General features: G+C 58.2%; 1 protein-coding gene across 1 annotated transcript; it reads right to left on the bottom strand.

The window, feature by feature from the left end:
* Positions 1 to 1,469: 1,469 nt before the first annotated feature.
* KCP (kielin cysteine rich BMP regulator) lies at positions 1,470 to 24,026 on the bottom strand. Its single transcript, XM_033099197.1, has 42 exons — positions 23,897 to 24,026; positions 21,475 to 21,626; positions 20,754 to 20,943; positions 20,593 to 20,669; positions 19,839 to 19,923; positions 19,432 to 19,499; positions 19,114 to 19,210; positions 18,889 to 18,971; positions 18,565 to 18,658; positions 17,521 to 17,603; positions 15,344 to 15,437; positions 15,133 to 15,212; positions 14,963 to 15,056; positions 14,539 to 14,624; positions 14,386 to 14,467; positions 13,989 to 14,141; positions 13,792 to 13,898; positions 13,621 to 13,714; positions 12,814 to 12,987; positions 12,598 to 12,680; positions 12,345 to 12,438; positions 12,065 to 12,253; positions 11,552 to 11,722; positions 10,118 to 10,294; positions 9,266 to 9,351; positions 8,902 to 8,992; positions 8,688 to 8,770; positions 8,516 to 8,609; positions 7,971 to 8,144; positions 7,660 to 7,742; positions 6,947 to 7,067; positions 5,928 to 6,007; positions 5,641 to 5,740; positions 5,046 to 5,134; positions 4,609 to 4,711; positions 4,374 to 4,516; positions 3,987 to 4,159; positions 3,794 to 3,905; positions 3,601 to 3,702; positions 2,671 to 2,835; positions 1,941 to 2,247; positions 1,470 to 1,806 (listed from the first exon to the last, which is right to left on the bottom strand). Exons 1-42 carry the CDS (start codon positions 23,973 to 23,975, stop codon positions 1,538 to 1,540), a joined length of 5,061 nt encoding a protein of 1,686 aa, XP_032955088.1. The 5' UTR covers positions 23,976 to 24,026; the 3' UTR covers positions 1,470 to 1,537.
* Between the last annotated feature and the right edge of the window lie 833 nt (positions 24,027 to 24,859).

Genomic DNA, 24,859 nt, shown 5'->3' with positions numbered 1-24,859 from the left:
CAATGTGGGCAGCAGCCACCAACAGCCGACTCTATGCCAGGACACAAATGCTCCGTGCATGTGACCTATCCTCACAGCAAGTCTACGAACGAGGTAGGAGCTGTCATTCTCATCCCCATTTTACATATCAGAACACCGGGCTTCAGAGAACAAGCTGCCCTAACTAACACGTGGCACTGTCTCCCTCATCTGGAAGCAGATGGCCATGATAAACAGGCCCTGGAAAAACATGGTCCCCGAGTCCTAACAGGCAGGACAATGGCGAAAGGCGGGGACAATGGCGAGTGCTTCCCTAGTGCTGGCTCCAAGCTGTCCACACGCAGAGCGCTGACCACAGGTCACTCTGCTTATTCCTTGCCACACACAAGGTACATCAGATGAGGACACAGTTTGTATAAGTTATAACTGGAGGAGGAAATGAACACAAGAGATGGTCTGTAATCTTCGCAGCCTCCTTTTCTTCAGGAGCAGCCTTGCCTGCCTGCTGCTCCAGGAGAGAAGGGAGCCAACTCTCCTCTCCGGGCCCCAGACAGCAGCTTCAGCAGAAGCGGGCTGAGCAAGCAGGCAGGTGATCTCAATTCAGCCCAACACGTCCCCCTTCACTTCTGTTGAAATATTAGGAACCCAGCAATGAGAACAGGGTCCCCCGATCGTTTAGCCAAGGTCCCTAACACACCAAGATCACGCAGCCGACAGGTGACAAAAAGAATTCAAAATAGAGTTCTCTTTAAAAAAGAGATTTTTCTTTTCAAAGAAAGCATTTTTCTATTTCAAAACCCATGTTCTTTCTCCTACAAGGATGTCTCCGCAAGTTGCCTGTATGTCCCCTGCCTATACGCCCATGAGGGGTGGGTGTGGCTGTGAAAGCACAGAGCTGTGCACACATGTACTGCACGTGTTTATCTAGGTTTCTGGTGTCTGTGTGTGCGCGGATTTCATCACGGTCCTGGTCCCCACCCCAGGCATGGAGTCCCTGTGTCACCAGCTCTCAGAGCGGCCCACAAGGCAACTGAGCACTTGGTATCCCCCAAACCTCTTCTGCAGCCCCTGAAGGATCCCACATGGATCCACAGAGGGTCCCACGGGGGGGGGGGGGTCACAGGCCATGTTTGCTACATGTGAACACAGGGCTGGGACCAGGACACCTGGTCCTCCTTCTGCCCCCTGCAGGGCAGCACCAGGGTGTGGCAGGTGGCAGGCAGCCCAGGATGCAGGCACAAGGAGTGAGCGAGGTCCAGGGCTGAATCCCCACAGCTGCTAGCCCTCTGACTGTGGGGACGCTGACCTCTGGCCCCCATGTTCCAAGCAGGCCATGCTGCCACGCCAGCACCAGGAGGAAGCACACACACACCACACACACACACAAGGCAGCCTTAGGGCAGGCCCCAAGTTTACTGCTTCTGACTCAACATGGCTGGGTTCTTTGCGGGACGCAGGCCCCGGCTCCCAGTGCCCAAGGGGAGCTCCGGTCAGGGTGGGAGCTGCTCTCCAGGGGGCGACTTCTGGACTGATGAGTCCTGGTCAGTGTCGTCCTGGATCAGGGCGCCCCCTGGGGCTCCCAGCTGGGTCTGGGCAGGGAACTGGGTGGCTGGCCCCCAGTGACTAGGACTGGGGGGCAGGCCTCGGGTGGAATGCAGTGGGCTTCATGCTCCACCAGGCCTGCAGGGCACTGGCAGCCAGGAACGCAGGGCCTCACGCAGTGGGCGGCCAGCTCCCCCAGGGGCACGTGCTGGTTGAAGCAGGTACGTGGACAGGGCGGGCCACACTCATCGAACACGAATCCGCGGTCCAGGGGACAGCCCACCACTGCAGGCACAGTGAAGGCAGGTCACAGTGCTCCAGGCGCCGTGCTCACCCTTTGTGGCTTTCCCTCTACCTACCCTGTCCAGACCTGAGCCCTGCCCCCCCTCCCAATCCGGCACTGGGCATTGCCCCCTCACCGCAGAGTGTGGGGCCCCGCCAGGCAGGTGTCGCCCCTGCCTGGCGACAATGGCTGGCATAGGCTTCCAGGGCGTCACAGAGGCAGGTGTCAGCCGAGGAGCCAGGTCCACAGGCACATAGGTCATACACGCAGGCAGCAAAGAAGGGCTCCGGTGGCACCACAGCGTGGCAGCGACTGAATGGAGAGGACTTCAGCACCCCACACCGGGCATTGGCCTCACGCCTGGCACGATAGCCTGCTGTCCGGCACGGATCCACCTCACGCCCCTTGGAACAGGGCCGACCGGGTCCCGGCCCCTCTAGAACCTAGAGGGTGGGGAAAGTAGCCCTGTTGTGACAGCATCCACTGACAGCGGACCTTTGTGTACTGTTCTTCAAAAGTTTTCTCAAAAACCTCCCTACAAGAACAGCAAAGGAAGCATTGGCTACTTCACCTTTGTTCCCATTTTGGGGACAAACCAAGGCCCAGAGCAGGCACGTAACTTGCTCAAGGTCACACAGCCTGTGAGTGGCAAAGCAGGGGTTGGGGAGTCAGATGATGAGGCCTCTTTTAACAGGCCATCCTGTCTTCCCCAGCTCCATGACAGGCAAGAAGCACCCAGAATACCCTGAAAGCCCAAAAGCCATCTTGTGTCCACCCGCCAACTCGTTTCCATACCAGAGGGCTGCTCTGAGACATGCTCAACTGTGCCCTCCCAACCCACTGGGGCTGCTGTACCACTCACCCACCTGCCAGCTATTCCCGAATGCAGCCTCAGTGGGCAGGAGCAGCCCCGCAGGGCCTTGCAGATCATCCTGGGCAAAGCCATTGAAGTTCCCGCAAAGCCCACAAATCTGGCCCCGGTAGGAGCCAGGCACGCTCACCTCGACCTGGGACTGCCCATCCCACAGCACCTGTGGGGAGAGGCTGGGACTGGGGAGTGGGGAAAAAAAAGTAGGGACCCCAAGAAGCTCACTGTCCATCCTGGTCGCATGCAGTGTGTCCGCACTCCCCCTGGTGGAGGGGAGGAAAATGGGCGGGTGGAGGCTCTCCATGGAAGCCAGGCTGCTCTGGCCACAGCCAAGTCCGCACAGGTTATGGCAGCTGTGAAGAGCCACCCGCAGCTCCCCGGAAAGCACCTTCTCTTGTAGGCATCCCTGAACTGGGTCCCCAAGTGAAATGCAACCCACTTCCAGAGATTCACTATGTCATGGGCATTCAGGCCTTATACCTAGAAGGAAAAGCACAATTAGAATCTGCATTGTAAGTGTAGACAAGTCTTATTTTATGAATTTACAAATTGTGCTTCTTGCCGGAGGCAGGGGAGTGAATTACTCTTTGACATGGAAGGAATCCTGGAACCACCTAGAAAACTTTAGTTGACACCCCCTTCCCCACTAAACTTTCCCCATTTTGCTAGTGAGGACACATAGGCGCAGAGAAATGGCCTAAGAGCCCCCGTGTGCTGGGGGCTGAGCCAAGGTTAGAAAACAAGCTCAGAGCTCCTTTTATTGCACCTGGAGGCCTCTGATCCTGATTCCTCTCTTCCCCTCAGAATCCAGCAGAACTCTCTCACTTCCGTGACCTTGTCTGGCCCGGGACATAGCTGGTATCCCCACTCCTTCCAGAGATACAGAAGCCTGAGCAGGCCCGAGCACCCCCACTTGCCCTGGCCGCACCTGGAGCCCCGGCTGGGTGTGCAAGATCACAGTATGTCCCCGCAGTTCCACGTACAGCAGCCGCTCCTGCAGGAAGGGCAAGTCCACGGGGCGTCCATCCACCTGGAAAAGGGAGGCGGGAGGACGGGTGATATCCGTACGCAGGGCAGACAGCGGGGAGCCAACCTTTCCCGGAGTCCTAGGCTCTGCTCACCGTGACCACCCTGCCCTGCAGCAGTCGCACGTCCACATCTCCCAGCAGCACTGCCACCTCCTGGGTCCAGGCCACACCACTCCGGCCCCGGTCATCATTGGTCACGTGAACGCTGCCATGTGAGAGGCCCGGGTGCAGTGGTCAGCCGGGACTGGTGCAGGGGACTAGGGCGAAGGCAGAGGGGGCTGCGCACCTGAAGTCCCCTCCACGGCAGTCCTTGGTCAGCACGTAGCTGCAGCTGCCCTGGAAGTGCAGCAGGCGGCCGTCGAAGGTGCGGTAATGGGGATCTCCGAAGGCCATGCAGGAAGCGGGCCGGGGCAGGCAGCGGGGGCAGCAGCTGCCGGGATTCAGGGCGGGGGCCTCGTCCTGGCCTCAGCCCCAGACAGGATCAGAACCACCGTACTCTTGACGGAGCCCCATGAAGAGCCTTCCTGAGGACTGAGCTCTTGGGCTCCTGGACTCACTGAGGGCGGTCTCAGGGCACCACCTCGTGGCCACTCCGGGAATTGCAGGCCCCGGCCCAAGGCCAGCCTCCTCCCTCCCACTGTGTTGCCCTACCGCCTTAGACCGCGGGACTCACGCGGCCACAGGAGAGCGATGGGCAGCGCTGGCTCTGGCAACGCACGGTGCCAGCCACACAGGAGCAGTTGGTGCAGGCGTCCACGGCCCATAGCTCCCCGGAGGCCACCTCTCGGCCCTGGTGCGCACAGGACTGGGCGGGGGCTAAGAGAACATTGCAGGGGTGGGGGGCGAGGATCAGCTGCCCACTCTCACACTGGGTCTCGCTCCTCCTCCCCCATCATCCTGGCCCGCACCTTGGCATCGCTCACAGCACCTGCCGGCCTCCTGAACCTTCGCCCAGCCATGAGGGCAGGAGAGGGCCTGGCACTCCTCAAGGTGGCACTCCACACGGCCCCGCTGAGGACAGACATTGCTCTATGGACTTCCAGCAGGACCTGGGGTCCCTGACCTCACACTTCTGGGGCCATCTGGGTCACAGTCTGAGGCATTAGCCCCTTCTCTCTCTGCCCCTGCCCACAAGGACACGCACTTCATGTTTAGCTGGGGGATGAAGTCCAGCACCCAGCTCCCTGTCCTAGCACAGAGATGCCTCCGCCCTCTCACCCAGTGGGGGCGCCCTTTCCTAATTACCTGAAGACCCCCACATTTGCTTGTCCAGGGTTCTGAGGCTCCTCACTTTACCATCTACAAGGTCCTCCATCCCACCCCTACCCTCCCACCCACAGCTCACATGGCAGGTACAAGAAATGCAGGCATTGCTGGGGTCCCGCCAGCTCTCTCCATCTGCCACTATCCGGCCCTCGGCCTCCACCACACATTCTGATGGGAAGAAATGGGGCTGGGGGAGCACGGTACTTCCAGCTGCATCCCTCTTCCCTGGAGCTCACCACACAGCAGGGGGTGCCCACCCCACCCAATTAGCACGCTGATGGTGTTGATTTCTTCAACCAGCATGCAGAGGGCAGGCCCTGCACCAGAGCTAGAGACGTGTAAAGGGTCCTGGAAGCCCGGAGAGCCAGAGGCTGGAGCCCTCCTCTGGTTGGCTGCCAGCTCAGCAGGGCAATACCCTGCTAGTGGGCCTGGGTCCCTCAGCCCCAAGGACAAGCCTCGGGGCAGGCCTTGAGAATCCAGGCTTCACTCCCTGCTTCCATCTGCCTCGTGGTCTCTACTCTACCCCAACAAATAGCCCTCCATTTCTACGAAAGAACGAAGCCTGCATTCACAGCGCAGACCCTGGGCTGCCCACTTGGCCCATGGATGCCACTCCTTCTGCCTCCTTCCTGGGCTCAGGCTCTGCAGGTGCAGTGCCAAGCCTGGGCACTTACCCTGGCACACAGGGCAGCAGCTCCCAGGGCGGGTGTGGCGCTTTGACGGGGGGCAGCTGAGCTCAGGACAAGCCCGGTGAACACAGAGCCACGTCAGGTCCTATGGAGGGTCATGAGAATACTGTGGGTAGAGAATGGCAGGGAGAGAGCAGGGCCTCGGCAGAAGGTGACATTCAGGACAAGTGGGTTAATGTCAGGGTGACTGGGAAACCTGGAGCTGCTGCAGGAAAGCACACAGAGGAGGAAGAAGAGGGGGCTCTGGGAGTCCCCAAGGCAGGACGGCTCACCTGGCACAGGCAGGTGTAGCAGTGGTCCGGTGGGGCCAGCTCAGACCCCAGCAGGCCCTCTGTGCAGTTACTCAGGGCCTCTGTGGAGACAACACCACGTGGAGGGTAGAAGGGGGTAGCAGGGCAGGACAGCCCAGTTGATCCCACTTCCCCACTCTAACCCCAAACTTCCTGGGCCCAGGGCATACCCACATCCTCAGCACCTTGATCTCAGGAAGAATAAATCCTCTTTCCCTTTGGTTCAGCACAGAAAAGTTTAGACTTTTGAAAAGGAACTTTGCTAGGCTACTTGGGTGGGGGAACTGCAAACTGAGAAAGTGTGGCTTCCTGAGTTTGAGGTCTCCAAGGACCACCCGGCTGTCCGAACTTCTCCCTCTCCCACTTCCTTCATATTGTCTGGCTAAGGGAGCACAAAAAAACACAAAGAGCCCAGTTTCCATTCCTGGCCAGCACTCAGTGCCTATGCCGTTTTAGGCAGATCAACCAACCTCTCTGAACCTCAGTTTCTTCATCTGTAAAAAGGGAGTAATAACAACCAACCTCACTGAGTAACTGAGAATTAAATGAGATACTGTTTATTAAAAGCACCAAGTACGTTGCCTAGTGTACAGTAGGTGCTTAATAAATGTTAGTCCTCTTTCCCTAACCTCATCCTAGCAAGTGTTGATAAGTAAAGCTCTCCCTACCTCTGTAGCTGGGCCACTCACTACCCCTCTGGTCCTGACATCATTGCCTTCAAGAAGCCAGCAGCTGGCACAACTGCCACCCCAAAGTGCCACCTGCTGGGCAAGATGCTCCACCAACTGCACCCAGCTTCAGAGTCAAGGGGTCCCTGCCAGCTTCCCCAGTTCCCCGTGGGGTCGTGCAAGCCTCACCCTCCAGGGCGTGGGCTTCCAGAACAGTCCACTGGACTCAGGAAAGGGCTAGGGCTGACTGCGGAGGACAGCTAGCTGGTTCTCCCAGCATCACTCTGGGGGGCAGCCCTGACCTCTTTATCTATCCCATATCTGGGGACTCACGGGCACAGGTGGGGCAGCAGTGCTGGGGCCCAGGGGGCAGGAGCTGGCTTGCAGGGCAGCCCACCAGGCTGGGACACTGCCGCCGGTGACAGCGAAGGCTAGGAGGCCCCTCAGGCTGCAGCTACAACAGGAAGGAGTGAGCAGCGTGTGGGTCCCAGGACATGAAAGCCGAGCACCACCCTGTTCCTCTGGAGTCCAGGTTGCTCCATCTGCCTTCTCTGGCAGGTCAGGCTCGTCTGCAGAGACTCAGCATCTCCCCAGACTCGCTCCTTATCCCCAGAGATGATGTCTCCCTTTCCCATTATTTGGGCTTGATCCTTCATGTGACCTCCGACCCTCCTGCACGCTCAGCCACCCTCCTCCCCAACCCACTAAATAATCTCTGAACCTATGAAGTCACTGCCTGTTCCAAACCCTTCCATTGGCTCTCCATTACCTTTCAAATGGAATGTCCCCAATATGGCCTCCAACTACTTCCCAGGTGTCTTCACCACCACTTCCTAGACACACCTACCCTACTGTCCTGCCAGGAGGACCTGCCCTCTGCCTCCCCACACTCAGCACCAGCGCCCCGTGTCCAACCCCAGACTTCCTGGCTCTTCACCCCAAGCCCTGATCACCCCCTGTCTCTGACCCCCACAGTGTCTGCTCCTCATACCATCCAGGCTGTCCCCCCAGTGATGCTCCAACCCCTCAGCATGGTCCTCACCCACCTCACAGATGCACACTTCACAGGGGTCTGCCCCAGGCTGGAAGCTCTGCCCTGGTTCATACTTCCGGCCCTCATGCTCACAGTCTTGCGGGGTAAGAGCAGAACAGGACCAGGGAGCCTTCAGGCTGGCAGCAATGACAGGGGTAGGGTTCTCTTCCCCCCAGCAACCCCAGCCCTCAGGATTAGGGTGTCTAAGAATGAGGGCCACTTCTGGGACAGCCCTTCTCTGCCCCCCAGACCAGCACACAGGCAGGAAGACGCTGACCAGGTGCTGCCTCTGTGCCATCCCTGCCCCACCCCCATCCCCAGTACCAGAGCATCGAGGGCAGCAGTCATGGGGCCCCTGGTGGGGCTGGGCACAGGAGCTGACACACTGGATGTGGCCACAGGTGACGACGCCCTTGTGACAAATGCAGGAGGAGCAAGGGCTGTCGGGAGGCTCCCAGCTACTGCCTTCAGGGTGTTCCTCCCCATGAGCCAGGCAGCCTGTGTCCCAGACGGGCAGGGATGAGCTCCGAGTCTGGCTGGGTTCTATACGTCTGCCCATGACACCCCCCTGGGTCCTCAGCAGGGCATGTGGGTCTGGCGGGGGGGGGGTCTGCAGGATGAGGTGGGAAGGTGGCCTGGGGCAGAACGTCTGTCTGTGATGGAGGGGAAAGATGCTGGGTCGGGGACAGCAGGATCCAATAAATGCATGTGCAGAACGAAAGGCTCCATTACTAACCCTGTGCCCAATTTAACTCAATTTCTCCAAGCCTGTCTCCTCAGCGGCTGAGGTATGGGAGGGCCAGATGGGCAGACAGGGAGGTGGGACAGCTGGAGGGGAGCAAGGGGGCAGCCCCACCGGCCAGGCATACCTCTGCAGCGTGGGCAGCAGCTTCCCTGCTCTGTGACCTGGAGTGGGCAGGGCAGGGGTGGGCACTGCAGCCGCACACAGCTGACCTGGCCAGCCTGCAAGAGATACGGGGTCAGTGACTTGTTCCCTAGGCCAGCCCTACACCAGCCCCCTCTGCCATCTCCTGACCATACCTGACATCGACACCTCTCACAGCTGCCCGTGGGCCCCTCAAACTCCTCCCCGTCCTGGTGCTCCCGGCCCTGAGAGAAGCAGCCTGTGGGTGACATGCTTTCTGGGTCAGGAGGCCGTGTCACCTTGCCCTGTCCAACTTCAGGCCTGGCAGAAAGGGAGAGGGAAGGGACAGGGAAGGGTATGGGGAGCTGGTGCGTGTGGAGGACAGCTCACTGTGGCACACAGGGCAGAAGCAGGGTCCTGGCGAGGGATGGGGGCAGAGAGCTGGAGGACACGGCTTCTTCTGGCAGCGCATGGAACCTTCCTGGGGGAGAGAGATCACACCGCCACTTCCTGACTCCCACGTCCTCACAACCCCAAACCAGGCTACACATTGCCCCAAGACACCAGACACACACCCCTCCTAAGCCTGCCAGGCCCAAACACCCCTTCCTTGGCCCCAAAGACCTGAACTGAATCCAATCCTGCCCCATTAGATGTCACAGGCAGAATGTACCCCATGAGACCTGGGTGAAGGAAACAACCCCTGGCCAGAGAGGAGATGGGAGGTTACCAAGTTCCCAAAGGGCCACCTCACCTGGCAGGTGCAGCTGGAACAGGTGGGATCAAGTGGGTCAGGAAGGGTTTCTCCAGCGGCAGCAGTGACCCCATGATAGAGACACCCTGGCAAAGTGGGAAAGGCAATGGAAGGGCCACCATCAACAGAGCACATACTCACACTCACAGATACACACACTTATACACACTCACATACACACAGACACTTACACACACAGACAACACACTCATATACACACACTCATACACATGCACACACACAGCCGGGCCTAGGGACCTCTAACAAACCTAAGGGAGCCTGAGAGGGAGAGAGAAGTGGCTGGGAAGGGGAGGAGTGGGAGAAAGGACTTTGGTGACACTGTAAGTGGTCAGATTTGCAGGCATGAAGGCAGTGGAGGACCGGAGGTGGATCCCAGACAGCTGAGAACGTTCTGTCTGCATGGGCCAGTGTGGGACGAGGACGTGAGCGGATGGACACACCTGGGCAGGAAGGTGAGAGATGGGCTGGGCTCGGGAGGGTGGACGAGGGAAGCAGGAGGGAAGGAAGCTGCCCCTGGTGACCCACCCAAGGGCAGTGGGAGCCACTGAACCGTTTTAAGTCTGCTGATGTCCTGTTTTAGGAAGTCAGTGAGACCATGTAAGGGCAGGACGGTCTGGAAGCACAGGGAACAGTTATTTGGTGAGTACAACAGTCAGTGAGGTGACAGCAGGATCAGAGAGGAGGGCGTGGACACAGTGTGAGAGGCGATGAAAACACAGGGTGTGGGTTTGCTGTGTGGCTCTCTCAGGGGAGAGGTGGTGGTGGCCAGACCAGGGGACTCGGGGCTGCTGAGAGTCCAGAAAGGGCAGTGGGGGGGAGGTGCTGTCCTACCCTGGCAGGTGGGGCAGCAGTGTCCAGATGGGGTGAGCGGGTGACTGCAGCCCAGAGGCTCACAGGGCCGGTGGCTGCAGGTCACAAAGCCTCCAAGACAGGTACACAGGTTGCAGGGCTCTCGGGGATCCAGGAACTCCTGGCTGCTCAGGTAGGACACCCCTAGATACTCACAGCCTTGGAAAGAGGACAGGGAGAGGACAGCAGAAAGGGGTGAGAGGACAGCAGTCACGGGTTCTGGCCTTGCGCCTGGCCTGAGTCCAAGGCCTCAGAGAGCTGGCCATGGCAGGGAGGGAGGGCTCAATCCAGGCTGGTGGGCAAAGGAGTGGGAAATGGGGGGGAGGGGCAGAGAGCAAACTCTCTCCCCTTCCACCTGCAAGAAATGTCCTTGTCCAACCTCTAGGGAAAACCCACATGGAATCTGTCCCTGGGGTTAAATACTCAGCAGGCCAGAAGTCACCAATTTTCCCAACGTGAGGAAAACTGGGAATGGCTTAGGTGGCCTGTAGTATGGCCTTTCCAACGCTCTTTCAAGCCTTCTGCTCTATCAAGCAGGGGGTGGGGGAACCAGGGTGGTGGCAGTCTGCCCTTTGCAGCTGACACTTGCTGACCTCCTTTTTGTAAGTGGGGGCACTTTGGGTGACAATGATGTGTCAGTGTAGGCGCATCAATTGTAACCAATGTACTCAGGTGGTGGGGGACATTGATAATAAGGGAGGTTGTGTCTGTGTGGGGGCAGGGAGCGTACAGGAAATCTCTCTGGACCTTCCTCTCGATTTTGCTGTGAACCTAAAACTCTTTTAAAAAGTCAATACAAAAGAGAGGTGGGGGCGGTCTCAGTCTCATAAGCCTTGGCAGGCAAAACTATCTGCCTTGAATTTAATATTTGATTTTTAATGGTATTCATTTTTTATGGTAATATTCTATTCTTGGCAAATCTAATTTTCCATTTACAGTATGATATAAAGTCTCCTTTCTAAATACCTTTAAATTTAAAAGTGAGTTAATTTGAAGAAAAATACTACATAAATAACATTACAAGTGGTAGAGGGCATGTGGAAACAATTGCTAAGGTAATCTAAGAGTGGAGGCTGGGGAACTGGTCTTGTTCAACCTACTTTTTTTTTTTACACGAGTTTAAATTAGGCCCAGAGTTACACTTAAAAATGGTTAAGATGGTAAATTTTATGTTATGTGCATTTTACAAAAATTCACATTTATAAAATGTATTTTTAAACATTGAAAAAAAATTAGGCCCAGAGAGTTCTGTCACTTGTCCAAGATCACACAGCCAAATAGCATTATAGGCAGGAGAGAATCCAGGCTTATATTCCTCACCGTAGTTAAATATTTTGGACACACTAGGACAACAAGAATGACGCCGGCCCAGCCCTTCCACCCCCGCCCCCACCCCTATGTCCCACTGCCCCTCACCGTCACAGGCAGGGCAGCAGTCACCCCTAGCAGGGAAGGGGCACTGTGCGGGGGCACAGGCCCTGGGCTCACAGCTGACGCTGCCCTCCCAGCAGAGGCAGACGTGGCACGGAACAGTGAGCAAAGGGAAGCGCTCCCCGCTGGCAAACTCCTTCCCCTGGTACAGGCAGCCTGGGGGACAGGTGACGAGAGCAGGGGCTAAGGGCTGTGGCGGCTCTCTACCCGGCAAAGTGGGCATTACCCCCCCCCCCCCACATTCTTAGTGACAATAACGACGTAGGAGGGTCAGGCCAGGGGGAAGGGGAATACTGGGGGTGGCGCCGCGTATGGGGCTGAAGAAAGGGGGACGGAGTATGAGGGGGACCGTGAGGGCGAGGCTCCGGGCTGAAGTGAAGGAAGCCGGTGGTAGGGGCGCTGCAGGGCTGGGAGGGGTCGCTGCAGGGCTGGGAGGGGTCGCTGCGGGGCTGGGAGGGGGCGCTGCAGGGCTGGGAGGGGACTCCGCCAGGGCGTTACCGTCGCAGGAGGGACAGCAGGGCCCCTGGCGCGGGTGGGCACAAGGTGCGGGCGGGCAGGGCAGCCGCTGGCAGGTCACAGAGCCGTCCAGGCAGAGGCAGCGGCGGCAGGGGTCACCAGGCGGGGAGAAGTGCTCCTGGTGGCGCGCGGGGACCAAGCCCTCGGGCAGCGGACAGCCGGAGGGAGAGGCTGAAGCATGAGAGCCCACATCGTGGGGGAGCCCAGGGAAAGACTGTGGAGGGGCCCTTGGGGAGGAGCCGCCATGGGGTGCAGCTCTTACCCGGGCACTGCGGGCAGCACTCTTCTGGCAGCAGGACAGGCGCTGCACAAGGCAGCAGAGGGCAGTGGCGGGCCAGGCACTGCACGTTGCCTCTCTGCATGGGCAGGTGGACCACCAGCAGGCAGGGTTAGTGGTGGGAGGCCCAGGTGACCCCCACCCTTTCCCACCCCTAAGGGGCTGGACCTCTCCTGGCCTCTCCAAGTCCCACCTCTACTCCCCTGGACTCCTCCTCCCATCCAGGCGGCAGACTCACCAGACAGTGACACAGGCGGCAAGGGTCAGAGGGGTGGGGGAAGTCTGCTCCATTGGGGTATTCTTTCCCACCAAAGGCACAGCCTAGGGAGGGGACGGATACAGGCTTGAGAGAGGCCCTACTTGCCCCAGATCATGCTGCCCCACCCCAGCCCTAAATGTCCATAGGTGGGGCCAAACCACTCCAGGAGACCCCTCCCCATCCTGTCCACCTCACCATTGCAGTTATTCTGGCAGCAGGGACCAGGCAGTGGGTGGGCACAGGGCGCCCTGGGACAGGCCCGAGGCTGGCAGCTGGGTTGGCCTTCCTGACACTGGCACTCCTGGCAGGGGTCTCGGGGGTGGGAGAAGCTCTCCCCATCCACAAACACTTGTTTCTCCAGGATGCAGTCTGGACAGCGTGTGAGAGAGGAGTGGAGGCAAAGACTGACAGTGCTTGGAGCCAAGGGACAGCTCCTCTACCCCTGGAGCCCAGAGCCACTGTGGAAGTGCCACTTGGAAGCTGTCCCCATGGAGGGAGAGGAGGGGGGCTGTGAGACATGCATGGGTATTTCTCTGAGCACACCCTTTTGTGTGTGTGTGTGTGTGTCCCTTCACCCGCAGGTAGATGTGTGTGCCTCTGAGGGTGAAAAGCCAAAGAGCTTTGGGCGTGTGCATGCCTGTGTTTGTGATATGTAACACACTCCTCATGCCGGCAGGGGTCAGGACACACTGCACCCTGGCACTCAGTCCCCCTCAGAGCGCACCCAAACTTTGGTGCATGAACGTGTGTTATACAGGTAGATATACGAATGTATTTGAGTGGCGGGGTATTGGAAGAGGAAATACAGGATGGGAAAAAGGGTGGTGTGGTGACACGAAGGGATAAACAAGTCTACTCTCTTAGACTTGTGAGTCCCAAGCTGCGCCAGACTGAAAATAATTCGGAAGGCTGTTGCTTTCTAAAGTAACCATTGGGCTCACACGGCCGCAGGAGGGCAGGGTCGAGGGCCCCCCAAGCCAGACAGGTGCAGTAAGCGCGTACCTGGGCACCTGGGGCAGCACTGGCCGGGTCTACTCTGGGGCCTGGCACAGGTTGTGCGTGGGCAGTCAACCAAGGAGCATCTCACAGTCCCCTCCTGGCAACAGGGGACAGGGCAATGGAGGTGGGCCCTGGGAGGGGCTCAGCAGGGCAGCAGCGAGCCTGGGTCGGTACCTCACAGCGGCAGGTGTGGCAAGGGCTGTCTGAGTCCGTGAAGTTCTGCCCGTTGGCATACACGTGGCCATGGTAGGTGCAGCTTTCACAGCTGGGACAGCAGGCACCTGGGTGAGGCAGGTTGATCAGAAGCCCAGCTGATGGGGATGGGCTGGGCAAAGTAGGGGATGAAAGCTAGAGCAGCATGGGTCACTCACCAGGGGGCTGGGTGGGGTGCTGGCAGGGGGCTGGGGCGCAGAGCACAGCTCCGCACATGGGCACCCCATCTTGACAGGAGCAGGCTGTGCAGGGCTGGCCATCAGGCTCCCACTCGACGCCCTCAGCAAACTCCTCTCCATTGAGCACGCAGGCTACAGCAAGGGTGCTGTCACCATGGCAACCTGGACACCTCCACCAATCCCTACCCTTCCCAGACCACAGGGCCCTTTCCGGGACTCTAGCTTTGCCATCCCCATGGCAGCCTCTGAATATACTCTGGAAGGGTCGGTGGACTTAGCAATGCCCCCCCTTACTGTGAGGAAACACCCACCCATCTCCAGTCACTGGAAGCAGCTCCCCTTTGCAGCTGCTGCTCCCCACCCTCCACACACACACCTGGGCACAGCTGGGGGCCAGAAACAGGCAGGGTGCAGGGGGCGACTGGGCACTCTTGCTCCTCACAAGAGACCTCACCAGCCTAGGAGGGAGATTGGCTAAGAAGCCTTCCAGGACAAGACAAATCTGGAATTTGAGACAGCAGGACAGTACCTGGCAGGAGCAGCGGACACAGTGGCCACCCTCTTGGAGTCTGAAGGTCTCCTGATTCTGATACTGGTGTCCCTGGTACTCACAGCCTGGATAGGAGGATAGGGGACAGAGGACAGGGCTGGACGCTGACAGGGAAGCCTCATCCATCCTGACATCGACCTCCCACCTTGACGAGGACAGCCATCCATTTCCTCAGGGGTCCCTGCCTGCTTCCCTTCCCCCGGAGCAAGGGCCATGCCCAGTTTGCCCTGAGAAGGCAAGGTAAGAACTTGTCCCCTCACTGGTGGTGACAGGAGCTTAGATGTATAAAGGATTTTCCCTACACTTTAGTTCAAGGGGGCTTCCTATAGATCCAAGGGAAGGAAACCCCTCCCCCCAATACTCCCTATGGCCAGCGCCAGGATGACTCAAGCCCCCCACTCACCAGCGCAGACTGGGCAGCACTGCCCAGGAATCCTGCCTGGGTGTCTGCAGGGCATGACCGGGCAGGGCAGAGGTTCACACTGGACACTCCCGTTCTGACAACAGGGTCTGGTCAGCATACGTGAGGCAGGCCTGGAAGCCCGGCCCTCCCTACCAGGCAGCCACACTCACAGCACAGCGGCAGTGCGAGCAGTGGTCCCCAGAGTCCACCGGCTCCCCGCTGTGGTACTCCCGCCCGTTAAGGAAACAGCCTGTTGGGAAGAGGGTGCCTGAGATCCTCCTTAGGGGCCCCGCACTGCCCCATGTCCTGTCCCTCGTGGGAGACCAGGCTGGGCTATCAGTCAGCTTCCTGAGCCCCTCCAGGCTTCACCCACTGACTCACCATCGCACACAGGGCAGCAGGTGCCCGGGAGGGGCCGGGCAGGGTATGGGCACAGGCTGGAGCATTCTCGCTGGCGGCACTGGATGTGGCCCTCCTGGTAGGGGGCAGATGGGCAGGAGAAGGGGGCATCAGAGCTCAGCCAAGTGGTGGAAACAGTATTTGAGTCCCAGATGTTGTTATGAGTTGAATTGTGTCCCCCGCTCCCACCATCAATTTATGTGTTGCAGCCCTAACTCCTAGTACCTCAGAATGTGACCTGATTGTGAAATAGGGTCATTGTAGATGTAATGAGTTAAGATGAGGTCATATTGGGGTGGAGTGGCCCCTAATCCAATGACAGTGTCCTTGTAAAAAGGGGAAATCTGGACACACACACGCATGCACGCACACACAGATGAAGGCAGAAGCCAGCAAACACCAAAGCTTGCCAGTCAACCACTGGAAGCTAGAACAGTCTCCCTCACAGCCCTCAGAAGGAATCAGTCCTGCCCACACCTTGACCTTGGACTTCTGGTTTCCACAACCATTTCTGTTGTTTAAGCCAGTCCATGTGGTACTTTGTTATCGTAGCCCCAGGAAACTAATACAGGGGTATACCCTAGCTTGTTATGTAAGTTCTCTGTGACTCACTTTACTCATCTGAAAACAAAAACAGACAATAATATTCCCATCCTGGGAGCCTTGTTATGGAGGTGAGGTATGATGTCTGGTACGGCATCCACTTCTGGAAGCTGGCAGTTAACAGACCGTAGCTGCTGCTACTCCCCATGGCCTTTCGTGGACAGACTGTAGCCCTAGAGTTCACACCTACATGTGGGCTCATTGCTCGGGCCCCCCGTTAGTGTCTGGGCAGCCATGACTCTTGTCAAGGTGTGTGAGGGGGTTCAGTGTGAACAGGAGGGGAAGCACATGACTGCAGAGGGCCCCCAAGGCCTTCACAACGGAGTCCTTAGTCCTTGGCAGGCTTTCACTCTGGGCTGGCTTCAGCTCTCAGGAAATCAGGAAACACAGCTCTCCTCAGCATGTACCCTGCCTGGATTTAGGCCTCCACGCCCCCACCTTCCTCCCCCAGGCTCTGCCCTGACTGTTCTGTACACCTGGCATCTTAGTCCCTTTGGGCTGCTGTAATAAAATCCCACAGGCTGCATGGCTTATCAAAAACAGACAGTTAGTTCTCACAGTTCTGGAGGTTGGGAAGTCTAAGGTCAAGGTCCCGCCAGTTTCAAGGGTGAGAATCTACTTCCTGGTTCATAGACGGCTGTCTTCCCCCTGTGTCCTCACATTGCGGAAAGGGGCAAGGCAGCTCTGCGGCACTGATCCCATTCGTGAGGGCTCCACCCTCGTGACCCCGTCAACTTCCAAAGGCCCCATATCCTCATACCATTACCTTGGGGGTTAGGATTTCAATCTATGAACAGGGCGGGGGAGGGGCACAGACATTCAGTCTGTAACACCTAGAGTGTCTTTCCCCATTTCTCCCTGTTCAAATCTGACTCACACTTTAAGACCCAGATAAACATCACCACTCCATGAAGATTTTCTAGAGCTGTGCTGTCCAACAGAAATATAACCCAAGCCACATAGGTCATTTTAAATTCTCTAGTAGTCACATTGCAAAAAATGAAAAGAAACAGATGAAACTAAATTTTAACAATAGATTCCAATGTATCCCAATATATGCAAAATGTTCTTTCAACATGGAATCAACACCAAGCGTGAATGAGGTACCTTGCATTCCTTTCGTACTACATCTTAGAAATCGGTGTATATTTGATATTTATAGCCCATCTCTAATTGGACAGCCACATGCGAAGGGCTCAGTGGCCACGTGCTGTTGTGGCTACTGATCAGACAGCACAGTTCTGGAAGCCCCACGTCAATCTGCGTTCGTCCCTGCCTGGAGCTTGCGCCACGTGTCATATCCTGCCCTGCCTCATTTCTGAGGCCCCTCAGCTCCTTGAGTTTGGTTCACAAACCCATGCTGCACACCCAGTGTGCTCAGAGCTGGGCATCCACATGGGCACGACCCCACCCCCGCTGTCACAGTGCCCAGGATCAGGTCCTCTCCACCTCTGTCCCCTCACAGTGCCTTTGGGTTGTGCTCAGTGGGATGAAGGAATGAATGGTGGTCCTGGAGGGGCGGGGGAGGGGAGCCCAGGAGCAGCATTGGGACTCACCCGGCACCGGCAGATCTGGCAGGGATCCCCAGGTGCAGTCCACTCTTGGCCGTGTTCCCGGTGAGAGCCACCTTCTGTGCACCCTGGGGTTGGGGGGAGATGGGCAGAGAGGAGGCCTGCTGGGAGCCAGCCTGGAGCCCCGCTTCAGCCTGCCCCCACCCTCCTCCACGTGCCCTCTGAGGGCTCTCCAGACTCTCCAGACCAGGTCATGCTTCTGCCTAGACCCCCTGGTGGCTCCCGGTGTCCCAGGCTGGGTAAGGCCAAGCTCCTTAGCCTGTCCTTCCAGGCCTCCCAGGACCCAGCATGGCCACGCCCCTCCTTCCCCCCACCTCTCTCTGGCCCCTCCCCACCTTCATTGTAATTTCTGACCATTCGCATATTCTTTTGTTGTTGTTTTAAGGAGGATGCTGCTCACAGTGGCCCATGCCGGGATTGAACCGACCACCTTGGTGTTATCAGCGCCATGCTCTAACCAATGGAACTAACCGGCCCCTCCCCATTCGCATATTCTTGTACCTTCCCACCTAACATCCATTCGCTTCACACTGAGTGTTGGTCCCAAGCCTTTGTTCTAGCTGCCCTCTCTTCCTGGGATGCGCTCTGCCTTACTGCACCCTTCACCTAGCTAACTGCTCTTTATCCTTAAGGTTCGCTCGGGTCACACTGCCTCCAGGACACTTACCCTGCTTCTTCTATTCTGGCCATCGCTACCATATTGGTGTGTGACTCACTGTCACCCTCTAGTGGTCAGCCTCGAGGGCTCAACCCGAGTCTTCATTGCACAAAGCAAATAATGGTGAACATTATGAGGTGGAATATCATTCTCCACACCTTACAAACAGGGCACTGAGGCACAGAGTAACTCACTTAGAGGCCCACAACCACAAAGTGGCAAAGGCAGAATTGGAGCTCAGGCATTCCAGACATCACTGGAATGGCCAGGCATCATTCCCCCTAGGTCTGAGCCAGCAGAGCAGGCTCTGGAGTTCAAGAAATGGTGTGACAGCCCTGCTGGAGCTCCACCAGGGAAGGGTCAGGGCTCACCTTGGCAGGCCGGGCAGCAGTGGCCAGGCCTCAGGACCGGCTCAGGGCAGGGGCTGGGCGGGCATTTCATGGGCACGCAGCGAACCAGGCTCCTCTGTAATGCACCAACAGCTGTAAAGCCTCTGGGTCTGGCTCCCAGAGAGAGCAGGGTGGGCAGGGAGGTGTCGGGCACCCTTGGAGGGGTGGAGCACAGGGGCAGGACAGAGAGTGAACCTCACTGTACCAGGGCTCGGAAGGCATGTGAGGGGCCGAAAGGGTGGCCTCAGTGGGGGCGGTGGGTGTCCAAGGAGGAGCAGGGCCTGGGCAAAGCTGTGGGGGGCTCACCAGGCAGGAGCATTGGAGACAAGGGTTGGAGCTGGACAGGAAGTTGGTCCCCTCCTCGTAACGCTGCCCCTCATACTCACAGCCTGGGGAGGGTTGCCAGGATGATAGGCTTGTCAGCAGTGAGCGGGGTGGGTGGATATCACCCAAGGGAAGGCATGACCCCAGTGGGTACTGGACCCTCTGGGGCTGAGGGGATGGAGGGGTAAGGCAGGGTGGGGAGGTCACCTGGCCGGCAGACGGGGCAGCACTCCCCAGGTGGGGTGTAGCTCTCCAGGCAGTTGAGCTCTGAGCATGAGGGCCCCTGGCATCGCACGGTCCCTGCCTGCAGGGCAGACACTGAGCCCTCCCTCCCTCTCCACTGCCCGTTACTGTGAGTTACTCTGCTGGCCGGCCTAGCAGGACACGCAGGCTCCAGGCCTCAATGCCTGGCGGCAGCAGCAGTCTTATCTGCCCCCCCAGAGTGGGCTTGGCACTGCCAGGCTGGGGGTATGCCGAGCAGCAGGGACATGGGTGGTGGCTAGGGCCAGGCTCTGATTCCCTTACCTGGCAGGTACAGGTGACACAGGGCTCCAGTTGCCATGTTTCCCCAGCCCTGTGACCTCCAGGGCAGCCTGCAAAATCAATGCCAAGCCCCCAAATAAGAGACCCAGAGGACTGGGGCAAAAGCACCCCTGAGGGCACCGGGAGGAAGGGGCACCATCCAGGTGACAGACGGCTGAGATCTTGGTATTTACTACAACTTTCCAACAGGTGGCAGTAAAGTGTCTGACTCTAACATAATCAGTAGATTTTCATTATTTTACAACAGACGGAAGTATTGAGGAAAGGGTGCCTTTTCTTTTCTTTTTTTTAACTTCCCCAAAGACATCATATGGATTAGCAGTGGCCCTGAGGCCCTGGGGCCCCAGCACAAGTGCAAGAGGTCAGGCCGGGGCTGGCAGGAGGCTGACCTGGCTCACAGTGTGAGCAGCATGTTCCTGGTTCCAGGCAGAGTCCTCTTGGGCATGGCTTCTGGGTACAGGTTATGGCTCCCTCCTGTGGGGAGGCAGACTGGCATCAAAACCCTGGAGGGCAGGGCCTCCAGAAACGAAATCTCACCCCAGGCTGGGACGTGCCAGAGGAGCACGAGGCTGAATTAGCTCAGGGGACATGAGCCACCCTCGGTCCAAGAGCAGAAAAGAGACATCCTATCCCCACCTCCATCACCTCCTGCCACTCTTGACCCCAGAAATCATCTCTTCCAGGTGCCAGCAAATTCCCAGGGTGGAGAGAGTCTAGGAAGGGGACCCAGGCCTTCCTCAGTGGAGGAGTGAGGAAGGAAAGGCTGGAAGAAGGTGGATATGGAGCCAGGTGAGGGAGAACAGGCAGGTAGCTGACAGCGGCAGATGGAGGAGCATCCACGGGTGAGGGGGTGATGTAGGAACATGAGCAACGTCATCCTCTCTGTCCTCCCTGCCACTGTTGCCAGGCCCAAATCAAAGGGGTCTGGGGGCCCCCACCATGTGCATGGGGCTTGAGCTCTAGGAAGTAGAACTACTCAGAACCAGCTGAAGGCCATGGGTAGCAAGGCTTGAGGGGACAGGCAGGGGGACCCCATTACTTAACATTCAGCAGGCACACCGGGCTGCAGCGACAGGTAGCTAAAGCGAGGCAGACAGGTGAAGGGGACAGGTACGGGATATTCAGGTGGGTCACAGAACTCACCAAGCAGTGGCAGGTGGTGCAGGCATCTGGGGAGAAGGTCTCCTTGTTGCCATAGACCTGACCATTGTGGCTGCAGCCTGAGGAAATAGTGCTGTCACTCAGGCACTTAGGCCCATGTCCAGGCCTGAGGTGGTCCCAGCGGGCAGACGGGTGGCACTCACCATGGCACTGGGGCAGGCCAGGGTTGGGGTCACAGCGTGCAGCTCCACCCTGGCAGATGCAGGTTGTGCAGGCATCAGGTTCCCAGCGAGCCCCCTCGGGCCAGGCCCGCCCCAGTGCCCAGCACTGGGGAGAAGCTGGGCGGCATTCACAGGACTCCAGCTGCCTCACCCTCACCTGCAGGTCGTTGTTCTGGGGGGGGGAAGGTGGGTGAAGGGGTTGGAGGCACTGGCTCAGCTTCCCCCACCATCTCTGGCAGATTAGTGGGGTGTGAAAGCTGAGGCAGGATGAGAAGGAAATTTGACCGTTCCAGAGCAGAGGTGGGTCCCCTTCAGTCAGCATCCAGCTCACTCATAGTTCTCAGGGCCTGGGGACTGGCCAGGCGTCTCCTTTGGACAGAAGGGGACCCAATCCCCATGTCCCAGCAGTTAAAGACCTTTATCCATCCAAAACCTTTCCTGACGATGCCCTACATATAGCAGGTGTTCCATGATGTTTGCAAATACATGAAAGAATATGAAAGTCTGGATTGACAAAACGGATATCCTGGAGGTTCTTCATTTTTATGGGGGAAAAATGATGTTAAGAATGTTCAGATAAGACCCTCTCCGTGTACATTTAAAACAAAATTCCATTTTTGGGGTCGCCTGGCCCATTCCCCCAAACCCAACTCTTCTCTCCTTTCCTCCCACAGTACAAGGCCTGCCCCACCTCCAATGGTACCTGCTCTCTGAGCTGAGTCACCTCAGCCTCCAGCCTTCCCAGCCGCTCCTCCAGGGGGTGCCACTGCTCCTGGGTGGCCCCAGCAGGGGCTGAGGAGTGCTGGTAGTCATAGACGTCAGCCAGCCCGAGAGGCTCCCTGAGGACCACCCCATCTGAAGGCACAAGAATCCAGGGTGGGCCTATGGTCAGGGGTTAGCAAAGTTTCTTGGGTTCTGTCTTCCAGGTGATGTCACCCTGTGCCCCACGCCTGCCCATCTGCCATCCCGGGAAGGAGACAGTGCTGTGAAGGTATTGGGGCAAAAGTATGGAAGGAGGAGGAGGGAGCCCTGAGTGGACAAAAGTGACCCAACCAGCTTTCCTAAGTAGCAAAAACCTTCTAGTCAGGTACCAGCCCCAGGGCCCCTGACCCCTGGGGGCACAGGGCCTCCCTGTAGCCTGCCTGACTCTGCAGGGGTCCTCAGCCATGGGTGGCATGTCAGGGTCACCCATCCTCACTTGGGCCAGGGACTTGGACAAGGGCGGCCTAGGGAGCTGATGTGTCAGGCCGGGAAGGCCCAGAAGCCAACACACAGGCTGAAGTGCCAGAGAAGTAGACAGATGTGTGAGAGGCGAGAGGCGGGGCTGCTTGAAAGTGCCTGGGGTGTGGTGTGAACAAACCCAGCCGCCAACTACCTGCCTTCACCTGTCAGAAAGGGCACCAGTTTTGGAGAGTGTGTGTGTGTGCAACTGCTCTCTCTGTTCCCACCCTTAAGCCTGGCTACTCTTTCCAGGCCTGTGGCAGAGAGGCCTGGGGATACCACCACCCCGGGCAGGGTGGGCTCCGGGAAGTGAGACTTGGCTGCATTTCCTGACGGGTTTGGGGAAGGTGCTGGAAGGACCTCCACTAACTTTCAAGGTGCCGGGCAGAATGAAGACAGCCTGTCCCTGGTTCTAGGTGACACTACGTTGAGGGAAGGTGGGGGGCTCTGGGTTCAGGCCCGAGGTTGGGGACAGCCACTTTCACCTCACTTAGATCCTTCTCCTGCCGTCAGGAAAGTAAAGGCCATGAGGCAAGGCAAGCTGTTGGGGATGGGCAGGGCAGTGGAAGGTCTGTTGGAAGAGGGGCATGAGGAGGAGGAAGAGGAGGAGGGAGAGGGGAGGGTCTTTCCCACAGAGCCGGCTCACTACTGAGGCTGGCCGGGGTGCCTAAAAGGCTTTCTTGCCACACTAGCTCTGTGAGGCAGGGGAACAAGGTCACCCACTCCACCCACCACCCCACTGCCACCACCCGGGGGGATTGGAGATTTTAGTCCAAAACCTAAGTTGTCCGCTTTTCTTCCAAACCTACTTGAGCCCGAGTTCCTTGGCTTGGTTAATGGCATCCCTACCTGCTCAGAAACCTGGGGTTCAGCCTTCCGTGTGTACCCTTCCCAAATCCCATCAGTCTCTGGTCTCAGCCAGTCGTCCCCTGACCCAGTCCCCAATCCTCTCCTCTCGCTCTGTCTCCACTCAGGGGGAGGAAGACAGAGCCGCCAGCCTCCACCTGCTGCTCTTCCCTCCGCGGCCTTTCCAAATCACACATCTGAAGGTTCCCAGCAGCATGTCCAAGTGGGCCCTTTCACAAGTGCCACCCATCTTTTCAGCCTGCCCTGCTACCCCCCACATCCAGGGTTCTAACACCCCAACAAATGCAGGCACCCAAACCTGCTGTGCACGTTGCCTTCCCCCTCCCTCCTTCGCACAGGGTCACCTGGAATGGCAACTAGTCTTGGTGTAGCTTCCTTCCCAGTCCCAGGAAGAGTGGCCAAAGAGGGCGTCTCAGCGTCTTAAACCCTCCACCCCAGCTCGACTCTCATCCCCCATGATCCTCCTCCAAACCTGCTTCAGCAGGAACAATTGGGGGGTCAGGGAGAAGCCGGGGGTCCTCTGGGACCCTTGGGGAAGATAGGGTTAGTCCCTTGCCTGGAGAGACCCGCAGAAACAAACCCCGAGGGTCACACAAAGCCCAATTGCTCACCGAGGAGCTGTCCTCACTTCCCCTCCCTGACCGCTCTATTCCCGCCTGTCCCGCTGGGTGAGAGCCAGACGCAGAGACTCAAAGTCAGTTCCCATAGCAGGAGGCCTCCTGTCTTTCCCCTTTCTCCACACAAATAATTAACTTCAGACTCCCGGATTCCAGGGCAGCCTCTCCCCCACTGCTGCCTGCAGGAATTCCTGCGGAGGCCCTAGCAGGAAGCCCCTCCCCCCTCTGGACCCCAAGCCTCAGCCTCCGCGCTCCCCCACCAAGCTGACTCCTCCACCGACGGGAGAGCAGAGGCTGGCGGCGGCACCCCACGGCAGGGCCGGGAGAGGCAGCCGCGGCCCCAGCGCATTCGCTCAGACTGGTCTGAGCCAGGGCAGGGTCCTGCCCGGCCACCCCTAAGCCCTCGGTGCCCCGACTTACCTCTGCCCATTTCCCGGGCTGGAGTCAGGCTCACGAGCTGCAGGACAAGGGGCAGCAGGGCAGCCGCGGACCCCGCCATGCTCGCTCCGCCTGGCTGCTGTCTGTGGTCGCGGCTCAGCAGGCGCTGGGGTAGGCGGGGTGGGGACACACCAGGCCGCCTCCCACCCAGTCTTTGTTCAGGGAGGGCTTCTGGAATCTGTCATCCCTGCGGGGGCGGCGCCTGCCTCCTTGCTGGGCACCTCGACTGGGGGCCGGTCCCATCGGGATCCAGTACTGGCTCCGAGGTGCGGTGGCCTGGAGAGCAGCCGCACAGGAAGCTGGGAGGGCTGGGGGCAACATCTCGGTGCGGTGCCAGAGGAGACCCTGAAAAGAAACACAGATTTGTCCCTCAGGGGCTCTAGGACAGCTGGTCTCCCTGCCCCCTTTGGTTACTCCAACCCCTGTGGTTTCCAATTCAGCGTTTTCCCTTTCTCACTTGTTGATAGGAAAAGCAGACTCAGCTGGGTTCAAATCCCTGCTCAGCCAATTCCATGTGCCCTTAGCTAGACCTCTAACTTCTCTGTGCCTCAGTTTCCCTGTTTGTAAACTAGGGGTCATAATATCTACTTTATAGACTTGCAGTGAGGCATCAGTGAGATTACCCACATAAACAATTTAGGGTAGTGGTTGGCACATGCTAAGTGCTCAGTAAATAAAAAAAATAGGTGCTACTCCTTGTCTCTGAAATCAGGCTCCCCATCTCCACCTCCTTTTCCCACTTATACATTCTTTCCTGGACTCTATTCACCACCCCTGTCTACCTTAGCAGTCCCAGGCTTGGCCCCAAATGCCAAAGCCTCTTTTTGCTGGGGGATCCCAGCCCATTTTCCAGCTCTCGAGTTCAGGCCTAGCCTGGGGGTGGTGAGCCTGGACAGGGAGCAGGGCTGGGTCCTGGGCTCAGCAGGCGGAGGGGGCCACTGGGAG

The sequence above is a fragment of the Rhinolophus ferrumequinum genome, chromosome 26 (genome assembly GCF_004115265.2).
Source record: "Rhinolophus ferrumequinum isolate MPI-CBG mRhiFer1 chromosome 26, mRhiFer1_v1.p, whole genome shotgun sequence".
Taxonomy (NCBI): domain Eukaryota; kingdom Metazoa; phylum Chordata; class Mammalia; order Chiroptera; family Rhinolophidae; genus Rhinolophus; species Rhinolophus ferrumequinum.
Note: the sequence above shows the minus strand (reverse complement) of the source record. Positions and strands in the feature narration are given on the sequence as shown.